This window comes from Musca domestica, unplaced genomic scaffold (assembly GCF_030504385.1).
Source record: "Musca domestica strain aabys unplaced genomic scaffold, Musca_domestica.polishedcontigs.V.1.1 42, whole genome shotgun sequence".
NCBI lineage: Eukaryota > Metazoa > Arthropoda > Insecta > Diptera > Muscidae > Musca > Musca domestica.
The window spans coordinates 2,497,254-2,518,908 of record NW_026712329.1 but is presented as its reverse complement, the minus strand read 5'-3'; the positions used below and the strand labels follow the sequence as shown (position 1 = coordinate 2,518,908).

The window sequence follows — 21,655 nt, the reverse complement described above, 5'->3', positions numbered from 1 at the left end:
CTGTTAATGAATTGTTGTTATTAACAGTCTGTGTTGAAAAGAAAATTAAATGAATTTTTCATAACAAATGTTGAAGTAGGCAATCATTTATAAAATGTTTGAATTTTATATGAGTTTGAAAAGAATTTCGTTAATTTTGTGTAGGCTTTTTTATGATTAGAGATATTGTTGAGACTACTAATTTAAGAAACATAAACATGTCCAAAAATGACCATGTTTAATGTAGCGAATTATTATTTTTAGATAAATGAAATGTTGTCCATCTCTCAGGGAGGGCGAATTGTGGATGGTGTAGCGAAATTTTGATTAAAAATCAAATTTAATCGAAATTAAAGATTTTTGTATTTGAGACATTACAAAAAGAATTCAAAAATTTAATGGCCAAATGACTAGCAAATCTTCAAAATTTTGTGAAAAAGTGAAATCTCATATTGAGAGAAGGGAGTACATACAGGGTGAAATGAAAGAACTACAATCAAATTCAGACTGCTGTTATTTCTCAGCCACTCGCACGACAGCTGTTAAATTTATTCCAGTGACAGCTCATTATACCGTTTACAAGCGTACAAAAGCATTTGGTGAGAATTTTTCAGAAAAAAGTTATTCTTTATTTCTTTATATTTGGCTGGACACCACAAGTGGCTATCTTTAGAATACTCCAGCATTTAAATGTGAATAAATATTTTGTGTTTTTTGTTTGGTTCGAAAAGTAAAGAAGCGTATTGATCGAAACCTGCGTCACAGTGACTGAAAAATGGCTCGTGAGCTGAACATATCGCAATATTCCATTCGGTAAATATTGAAAAATGAGCTCGGGGTAAGCCATTGAAATTCCAAAAAGTGCAAAAACTTACACCGCAGCAGAAAAAAAGAGGTAAAGAGTTGCTTCGCTTGGCCGAAAGTGGCCGAAAGGTTATCTCCGATCACCGAGAAAACATTCGTTTTCCAGCAGTTTGTAAACAAACAAAATGATCGTGTTTACTTGCCAAAGAGGTCAGCTGAAAATGTGCACCTCCGGTTGGCCACCAGAACTCAAACGCCGGCCATGGTGATGGTGGGCTACCATAACAGCCGATGGTCGCTCTCTGCCCGCATTAATCGATCGTGGCATCAGAATAAATGCCGAATATTATCGCGAAAATATTCTGGAGGGTGCAATAAAGCCTTGGGCATGTAAACATTTTGGCCGCAGACCTTGGACATTCCAACAGGACTCAGCACCATCGCACTCTGCACGCGCCACGCTTCATTTCCAGCACACAATGGTCACCAAAATCTCCAGATACCAATCCGTTGGACTATTGTGTCTGGAGTATTTTGGAAAGCAAGGTTGGCACTAAAAAATACCAAAGTGTCGATCACCTCAAGTAAGCGCATCGCCGGGAATGGGCCAAAATACCGCAGAGCAACATTCGGGCAGAGTGTGATGGTTTCATTAGCCGTTTGAAGGCCTTAATTCGCCCCGAAGGCCTTTGACTTTGTTGCAGTTTTTTTCTCACCCTGTATATCTCATTTTAAACGCTGTATTTATGTATATCAGAATTAGGTATGAAGAGAACATTAAAAATGTTGGTCCATTGCTTCTCGTACTGACTGAGAATCAACGCCCAGACGAAACGGCTGAAGCTGCCATCCTGAATTTTTTAACGAGTTTTGCTGCGTAGGCGTATGATAATCCTGGGTTTTTGAAATTCATTTTAAAAGGGTACGAAAAGTGCAGAAAATTGAGTATTTTTTATTGGACAAATGGAATAAACTAACATTTGTAATGAAATTCACTGATGAGGTACCAAAGGGTTTTTGAAAATACGTGCTAAAAGGGTAAGAAAAAAACTAAAAGGTACTAAGAGTAAATGCCTTGTATTGCACAAAGGGAATGAGCTAGCATTTGAAATGAGAATCACTGATGGAGTACCAAAGGTTTTTTTTTTTAATTTGTAATAGAAAGGCAAGAAAATTACTAAAATTTACCAAAAGTTGTATAGAACAAATGGAATGAGGTAGAACTCTGTAATTTGGAATGAGAGTCACAACTGATGTGCAAGATAGATGCAGCAAAGGGTTTTTGAAAATTCGAAGATTTTGAAAAGTTCTAAAATGGTACTGAACTTCAAAAATGGTACCATTTGGTATTATGTGAACGGATAGAGCTAAAAATTTGGAAATTTGGTATGAGAATCAAGGTTGGAAAGTAAGTTTGATATATGAAGGTGGTTTTTAAATGTGTACTAAATGTGCGAACTGTATAAATGGTACTAAATTTGGAACAGTTTGGTTTAGGGTGAATAGATGAAGCTGGAATTTTAAAATGTTGTTTTTGGGTCTTTGTTGACGGTAGGTTTGTGATAATAAAGTGGTTTTGGAAATTTACTACAAGTGAAGGAAAAGTACCAAATAGTTCTATATTTGGTACCACTTTGTATTGGGTGAACAGAGAGTGCTTAAAATCTAAAATTTGGTATTAGGGTCGCTGTTCATATGTAGCCTGGACATTTGGTGGTGGTTTCGGAAATGTGTATAATAATTGTTCGAAAAGTACTAAATGGTGCTAAAATGGGTATTGTGCTAAGGTATGGTTTTTGTTGATTTGATATTGAGATCTTTGTTGATTTCTGGAATTGAGATATGGAGGTGGTTTTGGAAGTGTGTACGAAAATTACTCAATAGTACTAAATTTGGTACTGTTTGAAGGAATAAGCAGAAATCCTGAAATTTGATATAGATATGGGCGTTGTTTTGTTACTAAATTGGGCATTGGGCATTTTGGTATCTGGTGTTGAGATATGGATGTAGTTTTGCAGATTCGTGCTATAATTGCTTGATATGTACTAAATTGTACTAATTTTAGGTTAGTGCCTAGGATTGTAGATTGTTTTGGATATGGGTACCAAGTTTGGTAATGGGTTAAGAGATAGAGTTGGAATCTTGAAATTTGATATGGATGTCACTGTGGTTGTCTGTGGTTGAGAGAAGGAGCTGATTTTGGATATGTGTGCTATAAAAGTGCTAAATGGTACTAAATTTGGTAATGGGGGAAATAAAGGAGTTGAACTATTTGATATTAAGGCCACTGTTTGTGTCTTAGATTGAGATATGGAGATTGTTTTGAAAATGCACACTTTAGCTGTTTGAAAAAGGACTATATGAAGAACTATGTTAAGGAATAGAGCAGAAATCCTGAAATTTGGTATGAATGTCGCTGGGAATGTGTACTATGATTTGGGAATGAATACACCTAAGTCTGTTTTTACACGGTAGATTGGTTCCAGAAGAAGCCGTGTAAAAAAAACCGTGTAAAAAATGACATTGATCTTATACCAAAATGGGTGATTTGTTCCTAATCTCTAAAACCTATTAAAATTAGTGAAAAACAAGAATTTTTAAGAACAAGAATTCATGTTTATTTTATTAAATCAAATATATAATGCTTATTTTCACAAGCATAGTAAATAATGATAAAAAGATATGCACTCTAATCTAAAAAGTAAATGTATGGCAAGTTCAGGAACTAAAAAACTATGTTGTGAACGAAAAGAATAGGTTATTCAATTTTTAAGGTAAAAAATAAAATAAAATAGAATAACTATCGATACTATCGATGGTTTCAGACTTTTTTTCTTTCATAAATACTTTTTTGTGATATGAACATACTTCGCAAAAATTAAATTTGACGTACATAAAATTTAAAATCGTGCTAAATGGAATAAAATCGTGTAAAAAATTAAAAATATTCAATTTTCAAACCGTGTTATATCAAAACCGTGTACAAAAAGACCGTGTAAAAACAGACTTAGGTATACTATGATTGTTCGAAAAGTACCAAATGGTACTAAATTTGCCGTTGAGTGAAAGAATAGAGATTGATTCCTGAAATTTTATATTGAGATTACTGTTGGTTTCTAGGATTTAGATGTGGTAGTGGCCAATTTTAATTATAGAAAGGCGTTGAAGGGTTTTACTAATATGATCGGTTTCGGTAGACTAGAAAACTAAACTTTTTGTAGACATTTTGGTGCAAAAAAATAATCAAATCTTAATGATCACAAAAAATCTTAATATATCACATCCTATCAAAATATCTTGATTGTAGGCCCGGGATTTGAAATTTAAACGATATCCTCCAATTTTTCGTTATATTAAAATTAATATGTTCAGTATATTTACAGGTTGATATGACTTAAGGGTTCAGTTCGAATAAGTAACTCGATATAACTTCAAATCGATGAGGGAACAAATAAAACTGAGAGTTTTTCGTTGAATAAATCGTTTTTTTTTTCAGACTCGAGCCGGATTCAACTCTGGTCGTATCTCAACATAATTATAGTTGTCTGATAAAATAATTCATTTTAATATTCTTTCTTTTTCTTTTTATGAAAATAAAATCTCATTTTACCCGTAATTTTTCAGCTTTTGATTCTCCATGGCGTCTGGCACTGAGCATGTCTACCTTTTGTTGTTCGTAACATTAATTACACCGGAATTAATAAGGCCTTAACGTAACTTATACAATATTTACAAATACATTATTACAAATCACTTTAATAATTTGTCCTTAATCTTGGTTTAACTGAGAATTTTCCAAAAAGAAGCCGAAAAGGCGGCGAAGACGAAGATGAAGAAGGCGTAGAGAAAAACCAAAGGCAAGGAATAATCCGTGTATGCGTCAAAGGAACACAAGACATATTTAATCAGCAGAGGCGAACATCAGGACATGTCATTAATCAAAAAGGATTAATTACAAGAACTGTAGTCGTCGTCGTCGTCGTCGTACTAAGAAATGTTGCACACACACATATACACAATTACAACAATTTACATAATTATTTGTATTTACACACTCCGGTGTATACAAACACCTGCATTGGTGTGTGAAACTCAAAATGAAAGGATATCCAAGTGCAGGGAAAACAAAAATGATAAAATTCTTCCGTTTGGGAAATTTTCAACATTGTCAAACACACGCATACATACACACTTTCAAAATGAAGACTTATCCCCACAAATTACTTACCACGGAAGATGCAAGCCACCGTCAAATAACGTCCATGCCGGGGATCACAAGCGGTCATCATATTCTTGGCATCGAACATTTGGGCGGTAAGTTCGCTAACAGTCAGGGCACGATACTGCTGGCAGCCCTTGGCTGTGAGGGGAGCAAAACCAGGCATAAAGAAGTGCAAACGTGGGAATGGTACCATGTTCACGGCCAGTTTACGCAGATCAGCATTTAATTGACCGGGGAAACGTAAGCAGGTGGTAACACCAGACATTGTTAGCTGTTACGTGGAAAAGCGAAATGCGGGCGAGAAGAAAAAAAAGAAAAGAAAAATAAAAGAACGTGAGATGTTTGACAATTATTTATGGATGTATATTTGCTATTGTTGTTGTTTTTCTTGTCGAATGAATTCTGTAAAATTATTAATTAAATACCCTGAAATCCACGCTCCATTGAATTTGCGGTCTCTCGCTTATCGGTGAAAAATGTTTTATTGATTTTTATTAAATATTATTTTATTGTCGCGGCTCAGCTCCATTGAATCCACAAATATGGTAACACCAGACTGAAACATTTGAAAATAATCCTACAATAACAACAGTACTCTGAATTTACAAACATTTTTCATTTCATGAGTTCATGAGAACACAAATTCAGAATAATCCGATTGACAAATAACTTAAAAATCTTCAAAACTAGTGGGTTCAACTATGTGGGCAATTTTTTCCTAGGTTGCTTTTAGTCACGTTGAATACGAAGAATTGGCAAAAATTCGAATTAAATTCAAAGTGAATTTAAGAAAATTCACATGTCCGTCTTTTGAAATCATGATATGTCTGATTTAAGGAAAGTATTTATAACCAGTAAGGAAACGTCAAAATAGGGCAGTACCGACTATATGAGACCCTATTCCACTTCGCATATTTAGTAGAGCTCATATGCATATCATATGCATTCTTTTACATATGTATTGTACCTATTTGGCTTTATATCCGATTTATTGGCTATTAGAATGACTGTAATTGTCAGAAGTGATCTCTTAATGTATTTGTGATTTGGCTGGGATTAAAAATATTCGCGGTTTAATGGAAATTTTCCTATTTTCTAACATAAAAGTTAGGGTCTATTTTACCCGCTAATTATTGTCCGATGGTCGCTCAAATTGGTAGGTTTCTGCCCAGTCCCAAACTCTAACTCCATGTAAATTTTCGCGTCGATTGGTTCATAATTGTGACCTATAGAGCAATTGCAAAATCAGGAAAATTTTCTGTTTTTGGTCCATTTCAACCCCTAAATATCGTGCGATCATCTTCAAAAACAATAGGGTTCTATTCTGACCCTAACCCCACCTCCATTTTCAATTTCGTGAGAATCGGTTCATAATTGCGACCTGTAGCTTGATTACAAATTAACATGGACAGACGGACATACATAGCTAGATCGACTCAGCGCGGCGAGCTAGGAAGACCCATATATACTTTCCTATGTGGGAAACCAATATTTCGAGGTGTTACATAATTTTTGGCCCAATCAAACTTAAAATACCCCCAACACATAGTGTTGTAGGGTAAAAAAAATATATGGGAGCTGAGGTGCACAAATTGGAAACGTACGTTCTGGAATTCACAACCTTCCTAACGAAATGAAGTGGATTGATAAAATTTTACTCAAATGTATGTCTGCACGACTTTTGGTATTGGGCCTTGTAGGTCCACGTTTTGGTATAGCTCCCATATAACGGCACCTCAGGATATTCGATATTTTGATGGTTTTAGCGACATTATTCACCGGAATTGTTTTAAATTTGTTATTTGAAGTTCGAAACGGATACTACAGCCTAAGACAGAAAATTGTCTGTGCAGATCCACGTTTTCGTATAGTTCCCATATAACAGTACCTCCCGATATTAGGTACTTTGTTGATTTAAGCGGCATTATTCACCGGAATTGTTTCAAATTTGTTATTTGAAGTTCGAAACGGATACTACAGCCTAAGGCAGAAAATTGTCTGTGAAGGTCCACATGTTGGTATAGCCCCCATATAATAGTACCTTCCTATTTTGACGATTTTAACTAAATTATTCACCGATTTTTTTCTAGTTTCGCATTTGAATATTTTAATGGCTTATGACAAAAGTTGCCTATGCAGGTCCACGTCGCCTTTTTGACCCTAATATGATGGCTACATTTGGTATTTTTAAGATTTTAACGAATTTTTTTTTTTGACAATTGCCAAATTTGTTCCAAATGATGGAGGGAATTCAAAGTTCGGCCCGGCCGAATTTACAGCTTTTTTACTCGTTATATTTGATTGGGCCAAAACACCCCCTCGCCTATCTTGCCGAGCTGAGTCGACCTAGATATTTGTGTCCGTTAGTCTGTCTGTTCATGTTCATGTGTAATCACGCAAAAGGTCGCAATTGTGGTATGATTCTCACGAATTGTACGGAGAATAAAACCTTGGGGGAGATGATCGCAAAATATTATGGGGGTGAAATTGGAAAAAAACTGATTTCTTTCTTCATTGGCAGTCGACCTATAATTCATAATTATCAACCAATCGAAGCGTTATTTTGCGTGATGTTAGAGTTTAGGATAGGACAGAAGCCTTCAACTTTTGATGTTTATCAGAATTTGCAGTTACTCTTTAGTTTACAATTATCGGCCAATCGTGGAGTAATTTTGCGTGAGATTAGGGTTCAGGACAGGGTAGAAGCCTTCCACATTGGATGGTCATCGGAGCAAATTAAGCGGGTGAAATATACCATTTCTTGTGTGAACTCAAAATTTCGCTCATTTCAGTGCAAAGAATTTCGGATCTACATAAATGTTACTGAAAATTACAATATTGTTGTATCCCACTGTCGGCACGCTCGGCTTTAGCCTTTACTTACTTGCGTTTTGAAAACAATAAGTTTCTAGTTATTTATGGACAATTTTGAAGATGAATAAAGAACGAGAGTTATTAAAAGTAACATAACAGTCTCAAGCAACATCTTCCATGCCACGCCCTAATAACTTATTAATAACATTTTCTTTGACAAACTTAATAGCGATGACAATATAATTTCTTTTGAAATGTTACTATTTTAACACCCGCAAAACTTCGATTGTATTTGAAAATTATAATTGCGACTTTGGTGGAACTTTCCAAAACATACATATGTTTGTGTTAAGTTTTTGTGAAAATTTCTGGTTAAGTCCGATGTCTTCCTAACTGGAAAATAATTACATTTGTCGGCAATAATCATCTGGACTTCATCAGTGTTACAAATTGAAAATACCGACTTTTAATTATGAAACTCGATTAAAATGTCAATTCCAGTTAACACTTCTAATAAACACCAATACCAATACACATACACACAGACACACCAGCATACATGAGTAAACACCTTAATACATTTCATTTCATTTTATTTGCAATTGACAACTGAAAATTGTGTTCATTTGTTCTGGTTAAAAGACCATACCGCAATAGATTTGTCCATTCGTTTGAAGAGGCGCACGCATGCACTCCTCTGTTGTTGTTCTTGTTGTTGGTGTCGTGTGTGTGTAATTCTTTGACAAAAATTCAATCAAAAAAATTGTAAAGTGATTGCATTGATGAGCTAGCTGGCGATCGAATTGGGCGATAATTAAATTGCAATTTGTTATTTTATTCGAGGAAGTGATTAGTGGGAGATTTTACATAAAATTGGGGGAAATTTGTTCTCCTAATGGAGCTTAGCCAAACATCCAAGCCAGGAAAATTATTGTTTGCCTTTAGACAGACAGACGGACAAAAAGTCCAAAGAGACCTTGGGTCTAAATTCTTTATTCGATAAGGCACGTTTTGGCCACATCAAATGATATATACTCTGGCTGAGGGTACGAAAACACAGTTTTGGCTACCATTGAGTACATAAAACGAACTTCAATAACCACTACACAGTGATTCCTGCAACAATATTCGATTGTTTCTACTTATATCTTATTTAGTACCATTTTATGATGTCGGACACTATATTGTATACATTTCCAAATTCATCTCCTTATCTAAACACTACACACTCAGAGTGATCACTATACCGATATTCACAATTGTAGATATTTTTCTACACTCTATACCAAATTCATTACAAATCAGTACCTTCCGTACTCTATCTAAACATTTCATACTAACAGCTATTCTAAAAAAATCATTTTCCGTATTTATACACTCTATATCAAATTAGGTACACATTTTGGTATAACACCCATATAATAGTACCTCCTTATATTGATGATTTTAGCTACATTATTCACCGTTTTTTTTCAAGTTTCGCATTTGGATATTGTAATGGCTTATGACAAAAGTTGCCTATGCAGGTCCACGTCGTCGTTTAGACCTTAATATGACGGCTACATTTGGTGTTATTAAGATTTTAACAGAATTGTTAAAAGATTTCATTTTTTTTTTGGAAAATTGCCAAATTCGTTCCAAATTGTAGAGGGTATTCAAAGTTCGGCCCGGCCGAACTTACAGTTTTTTTATTTGTTTTTATACCCTACACCACAAGGTGGTCAGGGTATTATGTCTTTGTGCATTTATTTGTTACAGGTAAAAGGAAACGAGATTTTGCACAAATCATTTGTTTGGCCCAAGGACGAACCCTATTGAAATTGGAGATAATCGGTCAAAATTTAGATATAGCTCCCATATATATCTTTGTCCGATTTGCCTTTTATTGTGCCCTAAAGGTGTAATATCAGATTGGACCTGAAAATAAGTGTGCCAAATTTGATCGAAATCGGTTCAGATATAGCTATAGCTCCCATATATATTGTTCATCCGATTTGTTATTTTTGTCCCCCCGCAGCCGTAATATGCACTCTGTAACAACAATATTTGGGGTATCAAATACAGCTCAGAAATACATTTGCTAAATTTTATCGAGATCGGTTCAGATTTGGATATAGCTCCCATATATAACTTCGTCCGATTTACCTATGATTGTGCACCAAACGTCTAATATTTGACCAAATGGGATGAAATTTGGCACTTACGACCGAATTGAGTCTAGAAGCTAGTATGCCAATTTTGAGGAAGATCGGTTCAGATATAGCTATAGCTCCCATATATACTGTTCATCCGATTTGTCATATTTGTTACCCACAGCCGTAATATGCACTCCGTAACAACGATATTCAGAGAAATATATCAAATACAGCTAAGAAATATCTTTGCCTAATTTTATCGAGATCGGTTCCGATTTGGATATACCTCCCATATATATTTTTATCCGATTTCAAGTTAATTGTGCACCAAATGGGCAATACATGTCCGAATTTTTAAGATACAAATGCTTCGGCCCCGCCGAAGACTTTCTACTGGTTTTTTTGGAAAATGGCCAAATTCGTTCCAAATGGTGGAGGGTATTCAAAGTTCGGCCCGGCCGAACTTACAGCTTTTTTACTTGTTTTTTTATTTTTTATTTTCATACCTTTAAAGTAAGAATTTCCAAAAAAAACACAGTCATATCTCTCATCACCACCCGAGGTTGACCCTCATCCAAATTTTCATGACGCTAGCATCAGCCATTTCGTCTGGGCGTTGATATAACAGGTGTAGTCAAGCAGTCAATCAGTTAACTCTTTTTATACCCTTAGCCATATGGCTAGAGAGGGTATATATCATTTGATACTGCCAAAACGTGCTTAGACCCTAGGTCTCTTTGGACCAAATCCGTTTCAAGACATTTGAAGTCGATCTAGCGATGTCCGTCCTTCCGTCTGTCTATCTGGCTGGTGCTCACGTTAATTCTCGAAGGGAGAATCCGATTTGATCCAAACTTGGTACATCGTAATATTATTGTCAAACTTAGAAAGATTTCGAACATGGGCAATATCGGTCTACACCTTCTGGTAAGTCCCCCTCAAATGTTCGAAGTTGTTAAAAAATATTGCACAGAAAGACAAAGGATAATCCGATAATCCTAATATTTGCGAAAATGGATGCGAAATGGTGCGACAATGGATAATATCGGTCCAGTCCATCTGGTGCCTCCTCAACCAACGGTCAAAATGTTCAAAAATTCGAATGATTCTAATTACAAATATAATTCTCAAATTCGAATTACAACTGAAAAAGGTGCAGTTTATAGTTCAGAGCACTAGTTGCTAAACGTATTCCATATCACCCTTTCGCTGAATTTTCATACAAAAAAGAAAAAAAAGCAAGCGTCCCAGGCACCAGATAACTAGCTCGTTCGATAGAACTAGGTTGGCACAGCCCTGATATGGAATAATGTGCGAGCTATATCAAAACGTGGGCCAACAATGCTGCACTTTCTCAAACTAACGACTCTTGGTGTAATCAAAGGGTATCTATTGCTGTTAAAACGTATGAGTGATTCCATAAATTCCATATCACCATTTCTCACATTTTTCGTACAAAAAACGAGAGTCTCTGGCACCAGATAAGAACTAGGATCGAACTAGGTTGGTACAACTCTAATATGGACAATGCTTGACTTTTTCAAACTAACGACTCTAGGTGTAATCGAAAGGTATCTATTACTTTTCAAAGCTTCTTCTTAAATAGGTAAATGATACTAAAAGGAGCTTAAAATCGATTTTGGAATTTTTCTCTATTGGCCTCCTCTTGAAGTTATCCAACGACAGGCTACAACCCTAAATTTATTGCACTGCGTTATAGGTCTACAAAAGATTTTGTATAAGAACTCCCCTTTGCGGAATTCCCAATTTTCTTGACACACCCTGTTATTGGTAATGTATGGAAATTTGCGCCATATATAGCCTAAAGGCAAATGTGTGCTGACATTTCCAAAACTATGGCCAGTAGAGTGGCTGCATGTAATTAGAAAGCCATGTTGAAGTACTTGTTGTTGTAGGACCTTTCATTGCTACAATTGTTGTTGTTGTTGTTGTTGTTGTTATTAATGCTGCAATTTTAAGTTGACATTTTGCTGAAGGGGTTCTGTGAGAACAGCAATCACAATTCATTCATTCGTTTGGTTGTCGACTTGTTCGTCCATTCGTTGAATGCAACTAACAATTTTCGCGTTTTCAAGCGGCTACACTTATACGTGTATGTGTGTGGTTGTGCGGATAGCTACATTTGATTACTTACGGACACCAAATGATTTAGATCTTCATAGGTGGGTGAAACGAAACGTAAACGCTGGTAACATATCTCATAGAGGGCCTCATTATCGATGCAAAATGTTAGGTCGGTATTTTCGCACAGTTGATGGGCCGACAATGTGGCATTGTATGGCTCGACAACAACTTCTGACACCTGCCACCAGGTGAAAAATGTAACGAGTAATGGTGGAAGCGGATATGTAAAGGTGGAGGCATGGCAGGATTCGTGATATATTAATGACATTGGTAGAGATGGAATATGGCAGGTGAAGAACATGGTTGTTGTTGTTGTTGGTTGTTGCAATGCCCAAATAATCAGAATCGTAACAAGGTGGTGTGTACGTTTGAATGCAATCAGCATTCGTTTAATTTCATTTCATGTAGCATTTCCAAGAATCATCATCATTATCGTCATCGCCATCGTTCGTGTTGAGTATCATTTCCACAAAAAATGGCAGTGGATGTGAGAGCGAGAGAGAATAGCCGTTATTTGTTTGTGTTGAATTCACACATTCGCCAAATGCAAACCAGAACACATACATACACACAAACCCAATTGATAGTCGTAATGATGTTTACCCAATACATCATTGCAACACAGAAACACACACACGCATGTACACATGCAACACATGCATGTATCATCATCGTTGTTGTTGTGGTTACCATTGATGATGGCAAGTTGGCATTGAATTGGTGGAATGTTAAGCAGCCCACACACAGACACCCACCCAACCCAGAGATGTTAATGTTGGTGGGGCAACATTGGTATTTTCGTCGTCGTCATCATCGGGAGCAGCAGCAGCGCGAATAGTAGCCATATCGGCAGCATTAAGAAAATGTTTTTGTTGTTGTTACCATTGTTTTCCATTGATCATCATTTACCAAACAAGACGTGTATCATTATCATAAGTTCAGAGGCATGGCAGATGGTATTGTTGCGGCATGACGTTCCAGTTATGACGTTTTCAGGGGGGGTTTGTGGGTTGTATTGTTTGGCAATTTCATTGGGACCGTGCATTTCACGCGATTTCGAATTCGTGTGTGTGTGTGAAAAAAGAGAAAAAAAGGAGAGAAAAGAAAAAATCCATTAGTTCAACTTACAGATACCAAATGATTGAGATCTCCATAGGTGGGCGATCCTAGTTTCAGCGTACGGAAACAGATGTCATACAAAGCCTCGTTATCAATGCAGAACGTTTCATCGGTATTTTCGACAAGTTGATGAATCGACAATGTGGCGTTGTACGGCTCAACAACTGTATCGGAAACCTGATGAATGTAATGTGTGTGTGTGGACATTTGAATAAAAAAATGCGGCATTATGCGGCGCGTTGAGGCAACGGGCGGCGAACAATATATGCATAATTGCACAAGATTGCCACGACAGGTAAGGTGAGGCAAGGCAAGAATCCAAGAGTGACGTCGGCGGCGGAGGCATTTGCAGTGTTGATTATTCATACATTTTTGCCAATACATATTTTGCCATTTTCCATAAAATATACCACAGGTTGTCGTGAGAGCGAGCGAAAATATGTAAAAGCAATAACAACATCAATGTTCAAAAATGCCGGCCAAGTAGTTGCAAGACATTTTAATCAATTGCATTTCGGCAGAGCAAAGAGAAAGAGTTGTAGCGTCAGGCAGGCAGTCAGCAGCAACAGCATTGTGGCATTGTAGCGTATTACAACAGAAGAATATGAAAGAAAGAAGTAATTAAGAAAACAAAAAAGAAAAAGAAAAAAAAAAAAACAAACTGTTAGTACATCTCATTACAATGTAAAATAATATTTAAAATACAAAGGAAAAGCAAAAAAAAATATTTATTTGAAATAATGCGCAACATTTTTATTTTATTTCAGGCGAGAAAGGTTAAAGTTTATTTTATTCAGTTTGAGGAATAATAATTTGGGAATTGAGTACATTTTTAACATCCCAGTAGAATAGACAATTTTAAGCAAATACATACTCCATAAAGTATATATCTTGATAAACTTAAAATTCTAGGTAGATTTGACAATGTCCGCCCCTCTGTTGAAATCAAGATTAAGGTTACAATTCTACAGATAACCTAATTTAATTTGGCGTAGATGTCTGCAGGGTTTCTGAGAAGTTAGATATTAAATCCAGTAGGGAAGGACATGTTGGGCGGTGCCGACTTTATGATACCCAACACCACTATGAATGTTTAGTAGGGTCACCTATATCAAATAAACGTTCATATTGCTAATTTTTGTATTAATTGCGTATTAAAGCTTTAGAGCGGTTTAAATTTGAAGAACGTTAAAGCTATCCGATAAAAACTATAATATTGGTTAAATGTAGCGTCCTGGATGCATTATGTACAACAAATTAGAGGGAATTATGTATGGAAGATATATCCAAATCTAAACCAAACTCGACAAAACTTTGGGAAGTACCTAATATATTGTACCGAAAATCCTTGTTATGGAGTATATAATACGGATTTGGGTGACTTAAATATAAAATCGGATGAATCCGACATATAGGAACTATAACTATGCTTAAACCTATTCTCAACAGATTCAACACACTTGATTCGAGTCTAAATATGGCAGTCTCATTTGAAATCCAACAAAGATATATGTATGGGAGCTATAGTTATATCTGAACCGATTTTCACTAAATTTGATACACTTGCTTTTAGGCAGATTCAGGACGTATGTGCTAAAATCCACTAAATTTGGGCTAAACAACCATTAACCATTTGGCGAACAATAAACGTGAAATCGGATATGTCTGGGAGCAATATCGAAATCTGAAGTTCCAATTTCTAGGCTATATACCGTCGGATGTGGCGAAATACATTCTATTTGGAATAATTTTACACACTTGGCGCATAATAAAATTGAAATCGGACGAAAATATATATGGAAGCTATATCCACATTTGGATCGATTACCGCCAATTTCAATCAAGTTCCTCTCAGGACCAATAAATAAATGCGACCTGTACTTTGTTTATAAAATACATTGACAGACGGAACGACAGAAGGATAGGTGCTATGGAAATCATCAAAAGGAAAAAACCTACATTGGGCCAGGCACTTTTCCTTGGGAACTATTTAGAGAACATCTCTGGCTTATATATATATATATATAGATATATATATATATATATATATATATATATATATATATATATATATATATATATATATATATATATATATATATATATATATATATATATATATATATATATATATATATATATATATATATATATATATATATATATATATATATATATATATATATATATATATATATATATATATATATATATTTACCTAATTCCTTTTTTATATTAGCCATATATTTCAATTCTGCCAATAGTAATATGACTTTAAACTGTGGTGTCTTATACCCCCATTTTGGAACTTCATAAAATAAAACCACATATCTACATTTGGCTTCAGAGCAGTTATAGTTTGTTATAGAGTACATGATATCACTTGGAGAAGGATTATATTAAAAAAATATATATCAGGGCCGAGTTGCACAAAATGGAAACGTACGTTCCGAAATTCACTCAATCTGGGCTGATATTTGCCATTATTTGCACAATAAACCTGAAATCGGATTAAGGATATATATGGGAATATCCAAATCTTATCTGTTCTCGGTAGAATTTGGCAAAGGTATTTCCCAGCTTTATAAGATATCTGGTGTCAAATATCATTGTTGTCTAATGCATATTACGAATTTGTGGGACTAAAAGACCAAATCGGATGAATCATATATATGGCAGATATAGCTGTATCTGAACCGATTTGATCCGAATTCGATGCACACTCTTCTAGACTGAATTTGGTTGGATATGCCAAAATTCATGTCATTTGGATTGATATTGGCCATTTGGTGCACAATTAACCCGAAATCGATTGTGAATTTATATGGGAGCTATATCCAAATCTGAACCGATTTGCTACACTTATTTCCGAGCTGTATCCGATATCTGGTACCAAATATCATGTTGTGGAATGCATAATACACTTGTGAGGGACTTTAACCCCCAAATCGGGTATCTGATCCGATTTACACCAAATTTGAAGTACTGGTTTTTTAGAATGAATTCGGTCGTTATTGCGAAAATTCAGTCCATTTGGGCTGATATTAGCCATTTGGATATACTTAAAACCCCAAATCGGATGAAACATATATATGGCAGGTATATCTATATCTGAACCGATTTTCTCCAAATTTGATTCAATAGCTGCTAGACTGAATTCGGTGGGATGTACCGCAATACAGATCATTTGGACTTATATTGGCCATTTGATGCACAATTAACCCGAAATAGGTTGAGGATATATGGGAGCTATATCTAAATCTGATCCGATTACCATCAATCTTAATAGAGTTTGTCCTTTGGCTAAATAAATATTGTTTGAAAAATTTTATCTCAATCGGATATTAAATGCAACCTGCATTTTGTTCACAACAATACATGGAGGACTGTTGATTCAGAGGTGATTCTATGAAGATCCCCAAAAGTATGCACAAATACATAATACCCTTACCACTATGTGATGTAGGGTGTAATGAAGATTTTATGTAGGATAATTAAATATCATTTGATAAGGTCTTATCATTTGAGTTTCATAGAAATAACATGTTACTTTAATCGAAATATGTTTCAGGAAGTATGAAATTAATCAGCAATTTTATAACGCCCCACCAATATTTGTGAAAAAAGAACAAAAATACTTCTTTGGTGACTCATTCGACACAATATCTGAATGCAAGGATTCTAAGATCTCTTAATACGAAAGTTAAACCGTTTTTGGAGGAGGGAGGACGTTGTCCCCTTTATGTAGGTATTTTGCTATACAAACTTCCAAAACGCCAATACACGGTTTTTTTTTTTTTATTGTCATTTCTTTCAATTGATTATTTCCTAAATCTGTTATATTATTTTGGAGACCTATTCTCTGACAACGGAAGACCATAGAACTTAAATTCGACTATTCCCAAAATAAGTTTTTCGATTTTTGCTTTGAAGACAGATATTTGCAAAAAAATAAATAAATAAAACATCCTCAATTTTTATGCATATCTATCATACGTAAATTAAATTGTTAATTTTGTTTACAACACTCAATTCCCTTTTTTGGTAAAATTGTGTACATTTCGCCCGTGGGTCGTATAATGTATGTCAATGTACATACGCACCAAAGCCCCTTTTAATATTTACATGGAAATATTTATTAATATTCCTAATTCAAACAAAGGTTAAGCATTTTTATTTTTTTGGTATCATACTTTCAATATACATATTTAAGTGTTACAAAATAAATTTTAATATTAAAAATATAATCGTAAACAATGCAACTATTGTTTTATTTTCAATTTTCACTCAAATATAATAAACGATTTCGTTTTTTTTTCTGTTAAGCTCAAATATACTTCAAAAGATTTTGATATAGTTTACAAAAAAAAAAAAAAAAAAAAAATAAACATACATACGACCATAAAAATCTCAAACATAAAACATCGAACATACACACATACATGTGCAACTTCAACAAATATGAATGATTTTTTCATGAATTCCACTCATGTTTGCTGTTAAAAATGGAAGCATATCCATATTCATGTTTACATTCGGATGAAGGTAGATTTGTTGCTGTTGTCGTTGTTGTTCCTGCTGCATTTATGTGAGATTATGTAAAAATATTACAGAAAACTGAAACCAAACGATGTCAATGTTTACACAGCCAAAGGCATATCGAATGTCCACTCTTAATTGTGGCAAAAATGTTGCAATATGTTAGCAAAGGTAGCTGGTAGTTGATAGATGGGTTTGAGTATTACATTTACACTGGGAGAAAAAAACTGTAATCTAAAAACACGGTTCACAATTTCTCTACTACCACACATTTGGAAGTGGTATCTTTCTTGGTTGGAGGCGGAAACCATGTTAAAGTCTACACACGAAAGTTCCCCATTCGGAACCAATCCTTCTTCGCGATTAGGATTTCCAGCCAAATAAGGACAACCTGACTGTTAGACTGTGCCCCCGACTATACCTCGACAATTGTCTTGGGTATCTTAATATATAGCATTATAGGATTTGGCATTTAATTTCTTTACATAAAATATGTCCCCAAAATTTCAATATTTCACCGAACTGCTCATACATTTCAATTGGACTGTATTTTACGTGAATATAACCCAAAGGCATAGACATTTCGATAATGGGAATGAATATCCAATGAAAAGTTGTAAAACATTAGCAAGAAAACCAAATATACCTTGAAGTCTAATAAGAGAATAATGTAAAGCATTTAACAATGCCAATGTGAACATAAACATGGCATTGTATGTGAGATTTTACGAAGGTGGTATGATAAGTTCGAGGTGCGGTTAGTTTTTTTTTTCAAAATATTACATAAGAAGAAAAGATTAATTAGCTCGGGGACGGGTGACCTCGCCTTGAGTGTGGCAGTTGAAAAATGGATTGTAAAAACGATTTATTTTATAACATACAGAATTTTTACATTTTTTTTTTAATTTTATTGAATGAAAGCAAAAAATGTCGGAAATAGCATCAAATTTTAGAATAAGTTTAGATTTTTTCGTATTGGCACCTTTGGCTGCCCGAATGTTGCTCTGCGGCATTTTGGCCCATTCCCGGCGAAGCGCTTGCTTGAGGTGATCAACACTTTGGTATTTTTTAGTGCCAACCTAGCTTTCCAAAATACTTCAGAAACAATAGTGCAACGGATTGGTATCTAGAGATTTTGGTGGCCATTGTGCGTTGGAAAACGTCGACCCACATAGACAATATTCAGCAATAGGAGGTGGAACCCGTTACAACTTCTAAGTACCAAGTTTCGCACAATTCCGTTTGAAAATGCGGCTTTTTACCGAATATCGGGAGGTACCGTTATATGGGGCTACAGGCAAACGTCGACCTATATAGGCAGTTGTCGAAAAATGGCTCGTGAGCTGAACATATCGCAATATTCCATTCGACAAATATTGAAAAAAGTGCTCGGGGTAAAGCCAATGAAATTCCAAAAAGTGCAAGAACTTACACCGTGACAATATGTAAATAGACTCGAAAGAGCTAAAGAGTTGGTTCGCTTGGCCGAAAGTGGTGAACTGCCACCTTTGTTTTTCTCCGATGAGAAAACATTCGTTGTCCAGCAGTTTGTAAACAAATAAAATGATCGTGTTTACTTGCCAAAGAGGTCAGCTAAAATTGTGCATCCTCAGTTGGCCACCAGAACTCAAGCGACGGCCATAGTGATGGTGTGGGCCGCCATAACAGCCGATGGTCGCTCTCAGAAAAAAATGCCGAATATTAACGCGAAAAAAATAACGAAGGTGTATTAAAGCCTTAGGCACGCACACATTTTGGCCGCAGACTTTGGACATTTCAACAGAACACAGCACCATCGCACTCAGCACGCGCCACCCAAGAATGGTTACAAAATAAGATTCCTCGCTTCATTTCCAGCGCAAAAAATTTGCGGATACCAATCCGTTGAACTATTGTGTCTGGAGTATTTTGGAAAGCAAGGTTGGCACTAAAAAATATCAATGTGTCGATCACCTCAAGCAAGCGCTTCGTCGGGAATGGACCAAACTACCGCAGAGCAACATTCGGTCAGCGTGTGACGGTTTCATTGGCCGCTGGAAGGCCATTCGTGCCAAAGGTGACCAATTCGAACAAATCTATACTTATTCTAAAATTTGATGCTATTTCCGAATTTTTTGCTTTCATTTAATAATATTTAAAAAAAATGTAAAAATTATGTCGTTTGACTTTGTTGCAGTTTTTTATCTTAGCCTGTAATGCTATCTCCTAACTTTCGTCGATTAAATGAACCCTTTTATATAATCAGCCGGTTTAAAGTGTTTTGAAGGTTTCAGAAGCATTTTCGAGGCAATAAATCGTTTGTCAAAAAATGTTATTAATTCAATCATACAAGCTATGATTATAATTATAATTTAAAGTTGAAAAGACTAAATATACCGAAGCATTTGTATCTTTTAAATTCGGACTTGTATTGCCCATTTGATATATATGAGGGCTATATCCAAAGCTGAACCCATCTTGATAAATTTGACAAAGATATTTCTGTGCTGTATTTCATATATTTCCCTGAATATCGTTGTTACGGAGTGCATATTACTGTGTGGGTAACAAATATAATAAATCGGATGAACAATATATATGGGAGCTATAGCTATATCTTAGCCGATCTTCACCAAATTTGACATACTAGCTTCAAGATTCAATTCGGTCAAAAATATGATACGCTTGGTGCACAATCCAAGGTAAATCGGGCGAAATTATATATGGGAGCTATATCCAAATCTGAATGTGATTCTATGCAGATCATCAAAAGGTACTATGGGTCTATCTCGTTTCCTTTTGCCTGTTACAAACAAATGCACAAAGACATTATATCCTGACCACCTTGTGGTGTGGGGTATAAAAAAACATGCATAGCGTGTTATTTAAACTGTCCATTTAAACGTATACTTCACAATAACAATCATACGCAACGGCGTCCTCATCATTTTCAAACCAATCGCCTTTCGCCATGTTAAGGGGTAATCTTATCGACATTTATTTCGGTTGTTATAATGAATGCATTTCTCATGTTTTGTTGAAATTTGCTGCACACATTTGGATGGTATGGCATGGTTAGTTGACCAGCTGCTAGGCAGGAAAGTACATAGAGATATATGTATGTACACTCAACATAGATGCATGCGTGTAAATGCACACACACATACACACACTCAGCCACACTCACATAAGAAATGCATAAATTTTGTGTGGACAACATTGAAATGGTCTTGTTTGATCACTTGCACAAAATGCATTCAGACCAAAGTAAACAGAATTTTTGGTCAGGCAATTGAAGTCACATTTCCAGAAAGAAATCACTTTGGATTTGAATGGATCAAATTACTACAGACGTTTCGTAGAAATAATGCTTTTGGTGAAAAACATACAAAGAGATAGAGGAGAAGGATGTAATTTGGTTTTAAGAAAGAAGTTGGCAAAATTATTTGCTGACTTTTAAATTTTTAGAGAGGAAGACAGCTTAAGTGAATTTAAATCTCTTGGCTGGGTGTTGTCGCAGGGAAGTATGAGTGATGGAAGTACTAATACGTTTTTTTGTTTTAACTTTGAGATTTCGATTTGAAGTTGTGAATTATTGAGGAATACTTTTGATGGACCTTGAGTTGAAGACTTAAATGTTTACAGGATATGTGTAAAAAGATATCGCAATTAGTAGTCGTATACATAATACTTTTAAAAAACTATTTAATTTAAAAAAAAAAACTATTTAATTTAATCTTTTGTTGATTTTAAAAATATCCTTCTCAATTATATATCAGAATTTTTAAGGATCTTTCTACATTTTTAGACATAATTTTGACATGTTCTGAAGGACATGAAGATCTGAATTTTTGATTTTGAAGATTCATAATCAGCATAAAATTTTAAGTCGATTTTACGATGTCCGTTTGTCTGTCTC

General features: G+C 35.2%; 1 protein-coding gene across 2 annotated transcripts in view; it reads right to left on the bottom strand.

Annotated features, from left to right (window-relative positions):
• LOC101888171 (tubulin beta chain) overlaps positions 1 to 21,655 on the bottom strand; it is a 173,916-nt gene that overhangs the window by 18,518 nt on the left and 133,743 nt on the right. The window contains exons 4-5 of one of the 2 annotated variants that reach the window (XM_059127048.1): positions 12,110 to 12,277; positions 5,012 to 5,276 (exon numbers count right to left, since the gene is read on the bottom strand). In XM_059127048.1, the coding sequence (XP_058983031.1) occupies positions 5,012 to 5,276; positions 12,110 to 12,277 (433 nt within the window). Of the gene's footprint in view, positions 1 to 5,011; positions 5,277 to 12,109; positions 12,278 to 13,227; positions 13,396 to 21,655 lie in introns of both variants that reach the window. The other variant, XM_059127047.1, reaches the window with a different exon arrangement.